Source organism: Talpa occidentalis, unplaced genomic scaffold (assembly GCF_014898055.3).
Source record: "Talpa occidentalis isolate TD23 unplaced genomic scaffold, MPIMG_talOcc4v2.1 talOcc4.2, whole genome shotgun sequence".
NCBI classification, from domain to species: Eukaryota; Metazoa; Chordata; class Mammalia; order Eulipotyphla; family Talpidae; genus Talpa; species Talpa occidentalis.
In genome coordinates this window covers 82,789,689-82,807,734 of record NW_023602073.1, presented here as the reverse complement: position 1 = coordinate 82,807,734, position 18,046 = coordinate 82,789,689, and the positions used below count along the sequence as shown (strand labels likewise).

General features: G+C 37.5%; 1 protein-coding gene across 1 annotated transcript in view; it reads left to right on the top strand.

The window, feature by feature from the left end:
- COL9A1 (collagen type IX alpha 1 chain) overlaps nt 1-18,046 on the top strand; it is a 92,460-nt gene that overhangs the window by 60,272 nt on the left and 14,142 nt on the right. Inside the window, exons 30-37 of the mRNA XM_054698154.1 lie at nt 5,472-5,525; nt 6,103-6,174; nt 6,676-6,711; nt 7,385-7,429; nt 8,680-8,712; nt 12,440-12,586; nt 12,777-12,831; nt 14,470-14,658. Of these exons, the coding sequence (XP_054554129.1) occupies nt 5,472-5,525; nt 6,103-6,174; nt 6,676-6,711; nt 7,385-7,429; nt 8,680-8,712; nt 12,440-12,586; nt 12,777-12,831; nt 14,470-14,658 (631 nt within the window). The remainder of the gene's footprint in view (nt 1-5,471; nt 5,526-6,102; nt 6,175-6,675; nt 6,712-7,384; nt 7,430-8,679; nt 8,713-12,439; nt 12,587-12,776; nt 12,832-14,469; nt 14,659-18,046) is intronic.

Sequence of the window (18,046 nt, the reverse complement as noted above, 5' to 3'; positions counted from 1 at the left end):
ATGGAGTGAATTGCCAGGGCCATCACTAAGGTATGACAAGATCCAGGCTAGTGTGAAAGAAGTTAGATTCATTAGACTGGAAAAAACAGCTCCCACAGGGCAAGGGGGGACTTGAACGAGATACCTAAGGGGTGCTTCTTCAGGCTATTTTATAGCTTCTTCATGAGGCTCTGGCATTTGACTGCTCCAGACTCTGCTAAACTCTGTTAATCCGGCATCGGTTGGGGTTACTGCTGGTGGAAACCTATCTTCCTCAATACCACAGAAACAAAATATTGGTGTTTTCGATATCTCAAGTAATTGCTTATCAAAGTATATACATCCTCCGCTTGGACATTGCTTCTGGCTCTCTCTATCTTGTTCCAGTTTGTTTATAACTGGGTTTGGTGCCTTTTTTTTTTTTTTTTTAAAGCAGACAAGTGACACGGCTTCTTATTTGATACTACCATGCTGGGACTCCTGATTAATTGTCTTTTCTTGGCTTCTCAGAACTTTCCAGCATCTTTGTTAAGTGGGTTGTATTTGCTCTTCTCTCATGATTCTGACTGGTATGAATGCCATGCTGATCTATCCCAGTTTTCTGAATATTATATACTCCTGGAGTACAGAGGTCTCACACTGTCTTGAACTTCCTGTCGGAGCCTGTGGTCAACAGCCTCCAGCACAAAGACCCCCTATGGTGTGTTGCTGTATAATCTGAGTTGCCCCACCCAGGCCCTGGAATGTAACCCTATCAATCATTTGTGAAGCTGCTGTGCTAGTTTCCTTTAGATGATTCTGATTTGCTTCTCTGTGTGAGGCATATTTAAGTCTACTAGAGAGAAATATAAATTGTGATGCTACAAAATTGAATAGATTTAATAAATCTGTGGCAAACCTAAAAGTTACCATTGTTCTAGGACTAATATGGTCTTCCAGTACTAATATGAAAATGTAAAAGCAACAAACTATAGAAAACATAATTGATTTTCTGGGTTAATTAGTATCCTTCTTGCCAGTGAGAGACACTTAGTATATAATAGATATTAAACATAGTGATTTAAAATTTTTCCCTTCTCAAATTGGCAAGGTACTAAAGATAATGTTTTTTTCTTCAGCTAGAGAACATTTTGGGCAATTAGGCAACTACAGCAACCATTCAAATCTAGAGTACAATGAGTAGAGTAAAATCCATTTGGGAGGTAAAATAATTATGCCAACACAAGTATAATAAATATGTTCCATGACTTTATTAAAAAAGTCTAATAGTTCTACTTTAAAAGAGAGACATCTCATCTAAATTGTATTTGTATTATTGAAGTGAGTTTTATAGAGTGGCTCCTAGTATTTATTTATAAAGAAGATGCCTTCTTGGTGATCAATGGAGTTGACAGAACTTGAGAAATGAGGACTAGAGACTTATTTTTCCCAAACATAACTTAGGCTTTTAAAGAGAGTTGGAAGATTTGAAAGGAAAAGAACACTTAATTAGCTTTATTAAAAAGTATAATTGTGACTGATTTATTTTGTCCTTGGATACAAATAATACTTAACACCTATGTTGTGCTCACGATAAGCCAGGCTCTGCTAAGTGATTTATGTAACTTGTAATTCCCTATGAAATAAGTTCTGTTTTTATCCCCACTTTATAAATGAGGAAACTGAGGCAAAGCAGTTAAGATATATGCTGAACGTGATCAGCTGATACATAGCAGAGCCAGGCTTTGCACTTGGCAATGAGGATGAGCATCTCTGACATCATTTCTACTCTTGACAGCACAAGTCAATTTGAAGTAAACTTGCTAATTCTAATGGTACAGGACACATTTAGCAAATTTTAAATTTAGTTTTTATGGAACTCTCATCATAAGCATTTAGTAAAACCTCTAAGTAAAACAAATAAAGAAACAGATACAACAACCTTGGTCTTAGCCCAGACCTACAAAATCAGAATCTGAGAGAGAAGGGTGAGATAAGGAGAGGGATGGGGAGATGGAGAGGTGGAAGATAGTGGTGAAATATATTTCTAAAAAACTTCTGGATGTCCTGATGCATACCCAGAGTTGAGAATAACTGATGGAGGGTCTGCATCTTGTATTTTAAGGCTTTAGTTGGCTTCTTAAAATCTTGATTGGTGTCTGAAGTTGTTAAAGGGCAGAGTGAGGGGTACCCTAGGACACCCACATCTTCCTGCTCTAAATGGGTTCTACCATCAGCCATGTCAAGACAAAACATACTCTTGTGTGTAAGGCCTTCAATGGAAAGAAACTTTAATACAATTAGTGTGCAATAGATAGAAGAGAAAGAATATAGTTAGTTTCCAATTAATCAACCCAAATTACCCATCCCTTCCTGGGTTAATGCCCAGCCAAACAGGGTTGGCCAAAAGCAGAACTGCTGAGGCCCAAAAGCTTGCCGCAAGTCTAAAGTACCTTCTGGTGGGGCCCCATAGGAAAGGAGCAGAAGGGCCAGGCAAGCTTGGAAGGAAAAGAGCAAAATCAAAATCCATGTCAAGATAAAGGCTGCCATTGCCAACCTCCCCATTGGTCTCTCACCCACATCTCTCTTTTAAGTGTCTCCTTCCATGTCCCCCAAGTCTCTGGTATAAGTCAAAGGCCAAGAAGCTAGCTCAGCTTCTTTACCTATCTCTCTGCTCCATGTGACTCCTTCAGGTCTTCTTGATCCCCTTCTTTCCTTCTCCTTGTCTTCTCTAGCTTCTCCTCCTGGCCAAGCTCTACCCTTTCTTAGGATAGGGCAGGGAACCCGGAACCTCCCCTTTCCTGGGGATTATCTGGTTACAAAGATGTTAGAGATATATGTGATAGCACAGAGCCTCCAAGAGAAAAATAACCTTATTTTATGGTCCTCATATTTTTAGTGGTAGTATTTTGCCTTTTTTCTTGTTTTTCAATTCTCCTGTTAAAAATCATAACTCTTGTTGCTGTGGTGTTTGTCAATATTAGCCACTGGGCAGAATAGCCATTTCCCTACCAGCCTCCCTTGCACATCTGAGAATATGGCTATCATCACAGCTGTTGAAATGTAAGATTTATTATTAATTTTACACACTTGTTATTACCAGGTCATGGTTAATTACTCCCTGCAGAATATGTTTAGTTTAGTCTGTGCTTTTAGAGATTACTATTTATATCTTCATTACTCATGCTCATTTTTGCTGAAGGTGAAATTCCAGAGTATGCATGTTTTTATAATACATAGAAATCACAAGAATGACCATCAGAAAATCTTGTCCTATTGATAAATGAAACCTATAACAAAACATAGAAATCTGATCATAGAACTGAAGCTGGTGGGTGTGGGGTGCAGAGCAAAGTGGGAAGGGGTACAATAGACTGTGGTGATGGACTCCCGGTGCCTTGCTAGTAGGTGTGGTGTGGTCACATACCTCTGAAGGGTGTGATCCTGTACCTCTAAATCATACAGTGTTGTTAACCAATATTACCTCAATAAAAAAGAAAGAAAATCTCTTACACTTTGTGTGTAGCTGTTAGGTCACTGTTACGAACATAAACATTACTTTTATCTACAATGAGGTAATTTCTGTAGAAATACCAAAGGAAGATGGCAAAGGATTTATAGAATGGAAGTGAAATAAAAACGAGAAAACACATGCTTTCTAGTTTTGCAATAACAAAAGTAAATGCCCATCATAAGTTCACTAATCCTTCTCTAGTCTTACTTGTGGGACTCTCATTGGCACTCAAGTTCAACAGAGCAGGCAGTTAATACTCAGGTCTTAAGTCTCCTCATATGTATTACCAGGGTCCTGCCAGTTGGAAAATATTGATAAATTGAATCATAAGAGCTCATGAAAGACAGAGAACATAAGGTTGCAGAAGAGAAGGTCTTTGTTTTTGACTGGAAAGATGAATAATCTCTCCAAAAAACAAGTGGAAGTTTATATAATCTTCTGTTTTATTTTGGATAAGATGACAGAAGCATTTGTTTATTTAGAAGTGAATACTTGAGGTTGTGTGAAGAACTGAGCTTTCCTCTACTGAGATGATTATTTTCACACCTATAAGTATTAATTGTTATGCAGATGTTAGTCCAATGACACTTAAGATCACAATCATGAGGCAATTCAAAAATTATTTGAAAATGCCAGAAGAGCAGATGTACTAACAAAAAGCTGTCTGGAACTTAGAAGTGCTGGGTCATACTAATGGGGTGGAATCCAATCTTGGTATTTCTATCACAGTAGCTGGTTTTCATTTAGATTTACATCCTTCTGGTATCTGTGCTTAAGGCACTGCCTCTGATTTCTAAGCTGCTCATGGGCTTAGAGACACATCTTGCATCCTCAATTCACACACCAAACAGATTGCTTATCTAAAAATTTCAGAAAATGCTTAAAGGCATATTTTAAAATCACTTGTAAATCATATGAAATGACTGCCATAAAATTATAGCTCATAGCCAGAGACTTGTAATTTGAGAAACATTTCTATATCTTTAGAGAAACTGACAATTCAGATTATGGGTCTTGACACCTTATTCAACATATAGATGATTGTCATGTGAGTCAGAACAGAATAATCTTATCAGAGAATTTATAAGTAATAAACATTAATATGAAGTCATTTTAAAGAAAGCTAACTCAACGGGCTCCTTTTATTATCATATGTACTGTTCAGGAAATGTGATTATTTATTCAGTAGCCTCAATATTTGGCTTAGTTTAACAAGCATTAGAAATAAAACATACCAGTAGCATAAAACTGTATGAAATTCTTTGGGGAAAGAAGTTGAAGAATTCATGTGTTCTGTTTTTTCAAAGGGCTCAGACTTTCAAATAAAAAGTTGAAATTGGCTGACAAATTAAAATTAGAGGGTTACATTTGGTATATCTTCATTATGAACTGTATTTTTAAGACATGTTTAGGGTAAGAATGAGTAGAACAAAGAATTTATTTCAGTAACTATACATTTTTACACTCTATATCCTTTTGAAGGCATAGCAGTAATTTAAGGCAAACATCTATGTCCTCTCTTTTTTCCTTCACTCTTCCAAAGTTCAAGATCATTTGCCAGATATTGCTTTAAAGTGTAATATAGATAAAAAAAGTTGACTCCATATTTTAGGCATTGTGAGGAATTTGAAAATTATATACATGTGCCTCAGGAACATAGAGTCTAAAAATAGTGTTAAAACATGTACACAAATAACCATATATGTTAGACTGTCATTTTGATTCTGAAAATGACTAATTATCATTTCATATAAATGAATCCCATACCATTTCTTTCTAATGGACTGTAATCACTGTGAATGGCATTAGAACAGCCATTGAAGGATGAACACTGAAGAGGCTGTAGGCATTTTGTGTAAAGGTCTCTGCTTTCATTTGAAGATGGGGAGAATATTTTGATGGCATATGTAAACAAAAATCTAGGTCGAATTTTTTTTTATGACATGGTAATTTAGCTTTTGAATGTTGGTAATTTATCCAGTTGTCTGTGTTTTTCCAGGGCAGTAGAGGAGAAATAGGACCCATTGGACCCCCGGGTTTACCGGGTAAACTGGTAAGTTTATTTGCTTCACACAAAACACAATGCAATTTTAAAAATAAGGAGAGACAAACAATTTACAAAGGAATATTTGATCATTTTTTATTTCTATTGTTTTATGAATGTGTGCAAATATAAATGTGGAAATTCAATTATATCGAGGATACCCTCAAAGGGTATTTTAATCAGTCTGGCATGTAGCATTATATTTTAAAGCTTGGAGTGCTACATTTCACCTCTGGTTGTTCTTGGAATTGAAGAGATCTGTGCATGAATGGGGCCTTATACTACTTGAGCAGCACTTGTTTACCTAGCAAGAGAAACATTGCCATTGCAGGGGCACCACTGAAAGAGCCCCCTGTTGGGAAGGAGTGCAGGCCTAGGAATCAAGGACTTCAGAGGTGGGGTGGAGGAGGGGGACAGGCCCCTCTTCTCCTGAGAGTTTGGGAAAGAGGTGAATTTGAGGAGCAGAATGAACCAACCACAACAGATTTATTTTAGACCGGAATGAATGTAGCCAATGTTGTGTCTGGGTTGCATGCTTCCAGAATTGCAGTGACCATGACTCTGGGGGTTTGTATCTGCTTTTCAGGGTTCTGTTGGTAGCCCTGGACTCCCTGGCTTGCCTGGACCTCCTGGACTCCCTGGAATGAAAGGTGACCGGGTAAGAGAGCCAGTCCTCTGGAAATCTCCTTAATTTGGAAGGATGACTTCTACTGTGTTGAGAAACCAAGCTTGCTTTTTTGGTCCAGTGGAGAATATTTTCACAGTTATCCTAAAAAACTATCAAGAAAAAAATTTTAAAGTAAGCAAAACTTGAGATTAAGAAGCAAAACCTTATTGACATAATAAATTATCAAAAGCTAAAACAAGCTGAGAAAATAAAAATTTGAGTCATAGTACACTTCATTTTTAGTTCTCAATTCACTAGTCAGATTTTACATAGATATGATTAAAGAACTCCCCAAGTTGCCCAGCAATTTGTGGACAACTGTCAGTTTCTCTATATCTTACCTAACTCTTGCTAGTTGGTGAGGAGAGGGGGTAGTTCTTTTCTATTACATTATTTATAATTGTGCTTATCCTTAAACCCAATTAAGGATCATTTGAAATTACATAAAAATCCAAAAAAAGTTAAAAAATGTTTTTATTTTATTCTTTACAGGGTGTAGTTGGTGAACCTGGTCCAAAGGGTGAACAGGTAGGTGCTATCACTTGAATATTTGAAATGCACTGTTTAATGGGCATTGATGTGCTTGACCAATAAGGGATTGGCAGATTTATGAGAATGAAAGATAGCAGTTTTTCTCAGTATGCTTCAAAGTGAGTGAAATCTAGAGTTTAGCAAGTCTGTAGACTTATCTACTGCTTTCATAGGTAGTTGCTGAATCGTGCTCTTGCCTGCAGATGCCACACTGTCCTTCCTTTGAAAAGAACAACCCTGTCTCTCTCGTTCTTGATTGGTTTATTCATTTCTGAAGGAGACTTTCACAGTTACATTGTAATATTTTAAGTTTTTCTTTATTAAGACCTCAAATTGACATATGAATTAGAGTCATTCATTTCCCCGGGTCCCTTTTCTATAGTAAGAGCCCCTTTCCAAGCATTACCTAATTATTAAGTTGCTGGAGATAATCATTAGTCCTTAACTTTAGCAGAAACTCAGCTTCACATGCTGGCTTTTCTCTGGGCTATCTTATTCAGACTAGCCCCACACAGCAGCTATATTAGAAAGCCTTTTGAGAGCATTTTGTATTTCTGCATAATCTTGGTGAGCACTGTGGGCACTTATGCGTCCTTATCAATGTTGACTAGTTAAAATGGAGCCAAGGGAATAAGAACTCAAATATGTGACTTTGAATCTTAATTTTTAGGGTGCCTCTGGTGAAGAAGGTGAAACAGGAGAAAGGGGTGAATTGGTAAGACATAATTTTTCTTATTGTGAAATGTACTGATTTTGTACTGTATTAGAAAGAATTTTTTCTTTCCCTTGATATTAATCCTTGTTGGCTTCTTTAAAAGCCAAGATGTTTCTTACAGAAGCTAGTGAAGGAGTCATGATGAAGTAAAATCAAACCTGATAGATGTGACTTTTTAAAACATCTGGGGAACAAAGAGTTCTCTTATAGGGTCAACTTTCTTGTGAGTTTACCTCTAGATATTCAAGGTGACCTTTCCAAAGTCATCTGGAAAGTCTATCAATTATGCCTATCAAGGAAACAAAATTGAAGTTTTTTTGTAGTTAGAGAGTTGTCACTCAAGTCTGATCATAGTCACTCATTTTTTCTAAGACCCTCAAGGAGGTAAGCTACATCTCCAGAGGATGCTGCTACCTTTACTGCCAGAACTGCTAGATCTGCTGGCTTATCGCTATGTTTTGATCCAGTCTCACACCACCTCATGAGAAAACTTATGTTTGCTCCTCTCAGGTGGGGGCCAAGAAAACATTTCTTATAAAATAGTTGCAGAGAGCTTTTAGTGCAGGAAAAATTCTGGCAATGTTTAAAGTCATATTTTCAGGATTTGGAGCTAATATAAATGCAATATCTGAATTAGAAAAAAATTTTTATTTAGTAAAATTTTTAAAAGAATTATTTCAATTTTATATCCGGTTCAAGTTGTTCATTCTAATTGGCTAGAAATGTTTTCCATCATTCTGTTTTGTAGTGAAGATGAACTAATGTGCTAGAACTTGAGCAAAAATCATTTATAATTAGTGGTGGGAGATTTACATTTTTTAAGCATAAAAATATGCACATTTGATTTGGGGGATGAGTTTTAAAATATTAGAGTTTCAAAAATGAAGTCATTTGGTTAAACTGTCTATTATGGTTTTTTAGCAGAATACTAGTTAAATTTATTTTGACTCACACCTTTTAATTCTTGATGTCTAGCATTTAAAATTCTAATGGAAACTTGCAGAGCTCTGATTCAACCCTATTATTTAGCAGATAAGCCAGCTAAAGGCTATGAGGTTGCATAGCTCACACAGAGTCACAAATTTGCAGAGCTGGGACTAGAATCCAAATTTTGAGTCTTAACTTTTTTTGCAGTCTCGGAGTTCATCTGTTTTCTATAGATTTCAGCTGTACAATAACCTTTTAAATATTCTTTGAAAACCACCAAATGTGAATAATTGTTCTAATGTAATTTTGTTTTATTGCTTTAGGGAGATATAGGATTACCTGGCCCAAAGGGATCTGTAAGTATGATGAACAATAATGGTATAAAAAATTAAAATTTCAAGAAAACTGTAGAGAATGCATTGTTTGTTTTATGAAATCATTCTATAAAATTAAATTCTTAAAGAACTGAACTTCAAGGGAGTGAATTTCTAAATTTATTCTTTAAATAATGGGTTATCTAAAGGAAAAACTAAAGGAAAAAACACAACCATATAAATGGATCTGCCTTTTGAACTGATCACTCTAACAGAATTTTTCTTTTTGCCATATTGTAAGTGGCTCAATAAGTATTGCATGGCAATTTTCTCCACAAATGAGTCATTTGTGGAGAAAGAACTGACAAAAGCTTTATGGTGACAAGAGTATAATTGAATTTCGTTGGCAGCTATATCATTGCAAATATTTCAGTAATTTTCTTAATCTCTTCTGTGTTCTAGTTGGGGAAGTGTGATAGAGACATAATGCATAAGAAAATATAGAATTACTAGAGCTAGAAAATGAGTAACTTGTTTTATGTGTTATTTTATTGAAACTGAATTGATGTCTTTAGAGATTCCAAATTACAGAACCGGTTAGTAGCAAACCTGGGATGACTGGCAATTTGGAAGAAATGCATTCTAATATAATAAGAAACCTAGGATAGTATAAAGAGAAAGGAAGAAACTCAGTTCTAAATCTCAAATGCTACTACCAGCTTCCTGTTAATCTCCAAGCCCTTCTATTTGGGAGTCCTCCTCCATTCCCCTCTTTCCTGTTTAACATATTATCCTCAGGGCAATAAAGGTAATCTAGACAAAAAGATAAAGCTTACTCCTTATTCTGCTTATAACCCTTCCAGAATAATATTTTACAGCATAAAACCGGACTCTTAGGCAAGTATAGACAACCTTCGATGAAGTGATCTCTGCCTCACCCACCTCATCTACCAGGCCTGGAACTTCACTTGCTTGTTGGTGTTTTCACATGGCATGCTGTTCAACGCCTTGTGCTGTTCTTCTAGGCTAGAATATTCCTCCTCTTTCCTTAGAATAGCTACCTCCTACTGCATCACTTAGCCCCATCCTCGGGCCCACTTTCTTCAGGATGATCCACGAAGAATTGGTTACACTTCGTAGCCCTGGGCTTCTTGCACACCACTGAGATGGAAATTATTACATTGTGTTAACTTACCTGTTAAGACTGTCCTGAACAGGTGGAACCATCTTAAGCTTCAAGTAACATCTTTATGCCTAAGAATCTCTGTGCCTAACACAGAACTGGTTTAGGGTTGAGAAACACTTTAAGAGTAAACCTTGATAGAATTTGAGAATAGAAATTTCACTTCATTATTTAGAAATAATCAGCACTGTTTAATGACAGGAATTCAAAAGAAAAATGTGAATGATCAATGAAATGATCAAAATGAGCTAATTTCATTTAAATTTGGATATAATATGAGTAAGTCACTTAATTTAGCACTTCCCTTCCTAATCATGTTTTCTCTGACACTACCCAGGTAACACATTTGATGTGTGCTTTCCCAGAATCAGAGAAATAGCTGCTAACAGAAAGACTTTCACTTTCCACATTGATTTTAGCATAGGCAAACTTGATAAGTAGATGAAGTTTCTATTTCAGTATACCACTCAGATGAGGAATTCTTTCCTGAAGGCCCATGGCCACAGTGGTCCTTGATTTTTTTTTTTTTTATCAGAAATGTCCTGGCTCTATCCTAGCAACATTTCAGACATTGCCAGAAAGATTTTACACTTTGATTTGGTCTTCCCCACGCCCCCCTCCCCAGTTCTTTAGAGCATTTCTAAATTCATTTTGGCTTCTCTTCTGTTTTGTTTTAGAAATTGTCATACTTTTGCATTCTAAGTACTTGACAAATCCCTAATCCTCATAGCACATCTTAACTGCTCCCTGTTGCCTTTTGGGAAGTCTTTTAAGCCATAAATTTAATTTTTTTTAAAGATTTATTTATTTATTTATACAAGCACTGGGTACAGTCAGAAGCGCGGGAGGGTGAGAGAATTCACCAGAGCCACAGCAGGGAGCAGAACAGACAGACTGACGAAGTACACTGCTGAGGGGAGCAGCGGGTGGCAGGAGAGGTCTGTGTGCCATGTGGGACCCTCGACCAACGGCCGGGATCAAACCGGCGGGTGCAGAGGCTGCGGGTGGCTTAGCAACCCAGCGCTCAACTGCTGCGCCACTGAGGAGGCCCTAAGCCATAAATTTAAAGGAGCAATTTTGATAGTCGAGTTAAACGAGTATCAATATTTTTACACAGAGACTGGAGAAAGCACACTGGCGGAACTGTATTTAGATGTACTAGTGGAAGCATTGTTTTATCACCTCCTTCCCTTCAGTTTAAAAGTTAGCTCTTAGAAGGGATCATGCTCAGTGAAATAAGTCAGAAAGAAAAAGAAAAATACCGGATGGTCTCACTCATAGCAGGAATTTAGAAAACCTAAATAAGAGACCAGGAAAAAGACTAATCAATGCAAAGTAATAATTAAAATCAACAAGCAACTATAAACCAGAGACACACTGTTGGGGGGGTTTGGGAGGGGTGGGGAGAGGAAGAACTAGAGTCAAAATAAGGGGGGTTGCAATAAGGGTGTGGAGAATAGAACCAAAATGAAAATGTATACATTGTACAAAGATGAAAAATGATGTAAGAATTATATAAATAAAATAAAAAAAAATATAATAAAAAAAAATTTAGGAATTTTCTAAGTTTGACCCTAAAATGAAAATCCTGGGAAAAAAAAATAATAAAATAAAAGTTAGCTCTTTCTAGATAAATGTTGCATATGAAAAAGAAGCAGATTAAGTTGCTATATGAACATTCATTTCTTGAACACTGGCATTCCTTCACTGCCTCCTGTCCTCTTATCTTCTCATTCTTATTCTGTAAATAACTGTACATTTTAAATATTGTACCACAAATTCCACCATAAGTAGTTTAACAAAAATTGAATTAATTTAGCTTCTTTTAAAAGCAGTTATTGTAGATGAGGAATTTTTAAAAATGTTGTTAGAGGTTTGCCTTAAGAAAAAAAAAAGCCTAACTGGAATATGGTTTTGTGCTAAGGCAGCAATTTATTTTCAATTTTTTTTAAATTTAGCTTTTAAACTTCCTCATTGTTTAAATTGTAGACTTACCCATTTTTTTTTTGTCCCAGTATTTTAAATGCACTAATCTTAAATGCAGCATTTAAAATGTGGTATTTTAATTATATTGGTTTAGTTCATGTTAGTATTTTATAATTCCTGTATGACTCTGGTGCCTTCAAATTCACCTAAGAATGTTTAAAAGCTAAATAACTTATATTCTTGGAAACATCGTTAGTTTATGCCTTCTGTATTGGGAATATACAAAACAAGCTGTCTGCTATGAACTCTGACCCTTTTGTAGACAAAAGTTAAAGCTGTATTGGAAACTAGTTTGCTCTTAGGAAGTGGCATAAATTATGAAGAATGTAGTTTAAAAATACATTATTCCAGCTAATATTTTGAAATAGTAGCTATCAAGAAGGAAGACCTTTAAGTTTACTTGAGCTGGAGTTCTAAGAGCGTTGTGAGTGTAATGGGGCTTTAATGTATCTTCAACTTGAGGATTTCTAATCTCTGAAGGAATACCTCTAAGGAGATAGAATGTAATAGACCCAGAACTTCCTGTAAGAGCTCGTATTAATTTTCAGAAGACATTACTTATGTTTAGTTCTCATTTTATGTTGTGCCACTTTGATCTAGGTGGGTAACCCTGGGGAGCCTGGCTTGAGGGGGCCTGAAGGAAGTCGGGGGCTTCCTGGAATGGAAGGACCCAGAGGACCACCTGGACCTCGAGGTGTGCAGGGGGAGCAGGGCGCCACGGGCCTGCCTGGGATCCAGGGTGCTCCGGTGAGTGGTTTCCTTCCGGCATTGTTGGGGGCGTTGGGGGGGCTATATCAGACACAGCTCCTCGGCAGCTTGCACCTAGCCTCTTTTTGTAAATCCAGCCTCCTGGTTCTTTGCACATCTGTCAGTTTACATTTAACAAAGTCCTCTTATGGTTCTCTGTATAAACTGTCTTTTATATTTTCTGTCGCAGGGTCGAGCACCAACAGATCAGCACATCAAGCAGGTTTGCATGAGAGTCATGCAAGGTAAATACATCGCAATGGTTTGACTATTTGTATGATTTAAAAGGTAGGAAATTCTGAATAATATTAATGTCAATTCTGTTTTATCCATTTTGTTGCTGTTCATAAAAGAGCTTATAGGCTCAAAGAAAAATATTACCTTTTGTGTTAGCCTGGATTTTTTTTTTTTTTGCCAAGGTTAATTTACAAAGAAGTATGCAAATGCGTGCGCGCACACACACGCACACACACACCCCACACACTTCCCTTCTCTTTGGAATACATATTCTCAGGTATCTTTCCTCTCCTTAACATCTTTTACCATTATGTGTAAATTTAGGACGGATCAAAGCTCTCTCTGTAAATAATAAGAGAAATGATTGACAGACTGTGTCTATAATAAGCTTAGGACATTATCTCTACTCATGTACCACTTATGAAGAGAATCAATAACCAGTATGTTACCCAAATGAAGATATATTTTTACATTCATTAACCTTTATCTAATTTCATCTGTAACTATAGCAATTGCTATTTGTCATAGTTATTTCTAAATTGGTCTTATTCTGAAACCACATCGAAAATGAAGATGTGCAGAAATAATCTGTATCTGAGGATATCCTGTAATTTGGGGCCTCCTAAGATGTAATTGTCCAAGTCTGGTTGGAACCAATTCTATCATGAGGAAGTGCCCTTCTGTGTGTTTGTGAGGGATTGTAGGTTCTCCAGTGGGCTTGCAGTGCTCCAGAATGGAATTGTTACCTCTATATTTGAAAACCAATATTGCAGATATTGTATCTTGAGTAAATATTTTAGTTTTAAAGATTTTGTATGTAGAAAATTGAGGTTTTTATGCTCTTACTTAAATAAGGCAAACTTAGAATGCTTGCATTAAAATAGTTTTAAAACATTGGTTAGAAGTGTGCTTCCAATTCATATTCTCCTTTACACCCTTCAGCTTTAAAAAAATGTCACACTAGAATATTTTCTTTAGAGGCTTTTAATGGGAAGCTTTTCATGTTCTATTCCATGGTTTTAGTAGATGATTTGTAATCTATTTAATGGTTCTGAAAAAGCCTAAAGTTATTAATTTTAAGACACTGTGACCATTTCCAAAAAGCAGGCTATTTTTAATGTCTGTTGTCTAGTCCAACCATGAAAATACTTTTAAGAAGGAGAATTTAAAGGAATCCATGATTCCCCATATATTTCAGGTTGCTTATGATCTTCAAACTAAAAATGCTAAGCTAGTTCTCAAAAAGTATCTCAATACTAATTCTGGGCAATATCCTTGATTTTAAACTCCTTTTACTTCCCATCTTGGGCTTTCAGATCACCGTTAGGATTCAGGTGACATACTCATCCTTTTAGAATACCACTCGCCCTGAAGCCCTGTAGTTTAAGGATTTTTTTTTATCCCCCTCTCCTTGTCTCAAAACAGCAAGACCAAATATATCCAGGAAGAGCTGAATAAAACAGCACCAATGAAGCTTCCTGGCAGAAAGCCCATGGAAAAATGAGCCAACTTTTCTCATTTTTCATCACCAATTTTGAAGTTCTGGTGACATATTTAGAAAAAAGGCCCTTGCAAGATTTCTTTTTTCATCTGAGTCAGTGTCATGTTTCTGACTTTTCTGGGTTGTTTGGTTTATCATCTTTTAGAGCATCTTGCTGAAATGGCTGCTAGTCTCAAGCGTCCAGACTCTGGTGCTTCTGGCCTCCCTGGGAGGCCTGGACCTCCTGGTCCCCCTGGACCTCCTGGAGAAAATGGTTTCCCAGGCCAGATGGGACTTCGTGGCCTCCCGGGCATTAAAGGCCCTCCTGGTGCTCTTGGCTTGAAAGGGCCTAAAGGTAAGCCATCTTGCTCAGGTGGATCTAAGTACCATGCTTGCTCCTTTTCCGATGTATCCACATGTCCTCCCAAGCTACAGATACCCTGTCATTTTCTTTTACAATGTGATGGTAAAGATTAGAAAACTGTTATCTGATACTTTCTTGACCTTGCTGTAGGATAGCAGTAGACCCCCCAAAATACTATAATTAAGGTCTGTGTCCTCTAGTACTAGGTTTTTTTTCAGTTATACTCTGCTTCAATCATAATTAAATCATAGTTAAATCATAGCTAAACTTTACAGAATCTAGTAAAGGATCGTTTAGTTATTTACTATTTTTTTAAACCCTAAAATCATTGTGGAGTTCATAGATGGCAGCGAGCCCTAGAGTGTTTGTATCCATTACACTAACAAAATCTGAAAGTAGGACATAAGAAAAATTCCACCATGAGTGGGAGCTGTTTCCCCTCTTGTCTTAATAAGAGATATTGCTGAGGCCTCCGTGGTGGCCCAAGGGGTTAAGTCTCAGCACTATGAAGCACTATACAGCCACTGCAGCATGAGTTCCATCCCCGGCCAGGGAGCTGAGCCGTATGGTGCAGCAGACCTCTCCCATCTCTCCTGCTGCTCCCCTTAGCAGTGTATTTCAGTAGATCTGCCTGTTTTGCTCCCCACTGTCTCTGGTGAATCCTCTCACCCCCTGCACCTCTGGCCTGTACCCCAGTTCTTGTATGTGTAAATAAAAAAATATATAAAAAGATATTGCTATCTCTTAAAAAGTGGTATTTAGTTTTGATGGACTTAATCTTTTCAGTTCTGAAATGCAATCTACCTTTATTCCTATATTAGCATGTAAGTGTGAAAGAAATTATTTGTTCCTCTTAATTAAAACAAGTTAAGTCTTTGCATCCAGTATTTCATAGAAAAAGAGTTGTGAGTGTGTTAGTATTCAGCATGACTTGTAGAAGAATTTGTTGCCTCAGATGGCATTTGCAGTTGAGGGTAAGTATGTTAACTTGGGGTATATGTGCCCTGGAAAATTGTTCTGCAGCCACCCCAGGCTGGGTAGTTTCATCGTTGGTGAAAGAGAAACTTGGAGTCCTTGGAATCCCCCCACAGGTTAGGGGAAACAAGCCAGCAGGGAGACAGCATCTTGGGCCCCCCTGTGAATCCCTATACGTTCTCTCTCTTAGCCCTTCTCTGATGCTCTCCACTGTACTCACAGTACAGTCTTCTACCACCCCCAGCATTCTCTGTCATGGCCCTAATATGCTCAGTCTCTCAGCTCAGGTGTGCCCACTTATACACACCCACACCACACTCCAGGTGTCTGCCATCAGGCCTGCATATAAGACCACAGGTGTGGATCATAGATGCTAATGGCCGGGGGCCAAAAAAATCTGTTAACTTCTATTTACCATATAATAATTTATAGAGAGGACTAAAATAAGCAAGGAGGTACTATATCAAGAAGAATGACTGGGGAAGTTCCCCAAAGATATGGGATCATGTCTGCACTCTAGTTAAGGAGCAGTGTGTGTGAATGGTTAGGGGGCAAGCAAGCTGCCTCTTTGGATCTATAAATGAATTGCTGATGCATTTGGCTAAATATGCTCTCTGAAACAATTTCATTAATTATGTTTTATTTTTTTGGCTTGTGCAGAGCTCCATATTAAGAAATGAGCCCTAATTGGGACCTCTTGTAAGCCTGGCACAACTTCAAAGCTTTCAGAGGTTGAATGAAACTAAATATGTCTCACTTTTAGTTACCCGTTCAGGAACTGTGTTGTAGGTGCTCTCGCTACAGTTAGAGCCCATTCACTTTGTAAATCATTTCTAAGAAACTCCACTGTCTTAGAAAGATAGCCAATCCCATTCCCTCTGCTGTGCCAGAGTCCACCATGATTCCTCACTTTCCCGAGTTCTCTCTAGAGCAATGAAAGAGTAGTCCCTGGAGCATCAGCATCACCAGGGATCTAGTTAGGAAGGCAAAGTCCCCAGCCTGTCTAGACCCACTGGATCAGACATTCTGGAGGTCAGACCCAGCAGTCTGGTTTAACAAACTTCCCGATGATTCTGCAGCTAAATAGCTTAGTATAGAGCACTCACCTGTTTTCTTCTGAAAATGAGAGGGAACACATGGAAGGCTGTGGTGGCCACAGGAATTCCTTGGCTTAGAAGAAGCCTCCATATTTGGGGCAGAGCATAACTTTAAGTTGATAATAAAACTCTCCAGAAGTCCTATCTCATTCCTTTAGGAGAAGAAATTGTGAGACTTCTATCTATACTAGAAGGGTTTGCCTAAGCTGCTCTTCTCAGCCTGCACTGCATACTGGAATCACCTGGGGACCTTTTAAAACCATCCACATCTGAGTTTCATTCCCAGAGATTCTGATTTAATTAGTCTGGGCATTGGGATTTGAAAGTACTCCCAAGGTGATTTTAATATACAACCAGGGCTGGGAACCATCAAAACTCAAGCGAAATGTTTGGGAAACATTCTGGAAAGCTCTTAATAGCATTAAATGGTGATGGGTTCGACTGGGTTGACACAAGCAAATGAGCATTATTTTGAAAGTCAGAAAAATGTTTCTGTTTTTGGAACTTAGAAAATGTCTCTGACACTCAGTTCACTAAGCAAACATAGTTTGAACATAGAAAGGACTTCCCTAACTTTTCTTCAATATTTGTGACACAGTCTATAATCTAGGAGTGATACCGACGTTTTGTCTTTTCTAAAGGGCCTTCTTTTCCCACTCTCCCCATGCTTTACTTGTCATTAGTTTCCTTCAAAGCAGCATCTTCCTCCCAGTTTTTTATTCCTAAAATTTGGTGCATGGACAGAAAGGAATGATAAGATTTTACCAATCAACACTGTCACCCAGTTGGAAGTGGGTGATCTCAGTAACTGGACTTGACCTTTCTTGTCCCTCTATCTACATGTCTACACTAGCAGTAGAATTAAATAGTAAACCTGTAGTGTTTTACTATGCAGCAGTTATGGACCAGATTTCCTTTGAGAATAAACACTCCACCATTGACATCCAAATGTTCTCCCAGTTGGGTAAGAGATGTGTTTTGCTGTCCCTGTTGCTTTTTCCTCCTGCCTCATGAAGAAGGGAGAGTCTTGAGCTGCCCTGTAGTCACTCTGAGTTTTTTTTTCTCCAGAACAATGGCTACATAAATAACATATACATTTCACTGAATTTTTTTAATCATTTCAGACTAAGTTTTAATCAAATCAGTGTTTTCGTCTTTAAAAATTACTCTGGAAAACAAAGTGGAATATTTTTAAGAGGAATGAGTAGAAATTTGTCTCCAATTACACTTAAAACTTAAGTCATATTTATAATTTCTTTGGTAGTGTGCAAGCCTGCAGGCTGCCAAGGCAAGGGGACAAGTCGAGG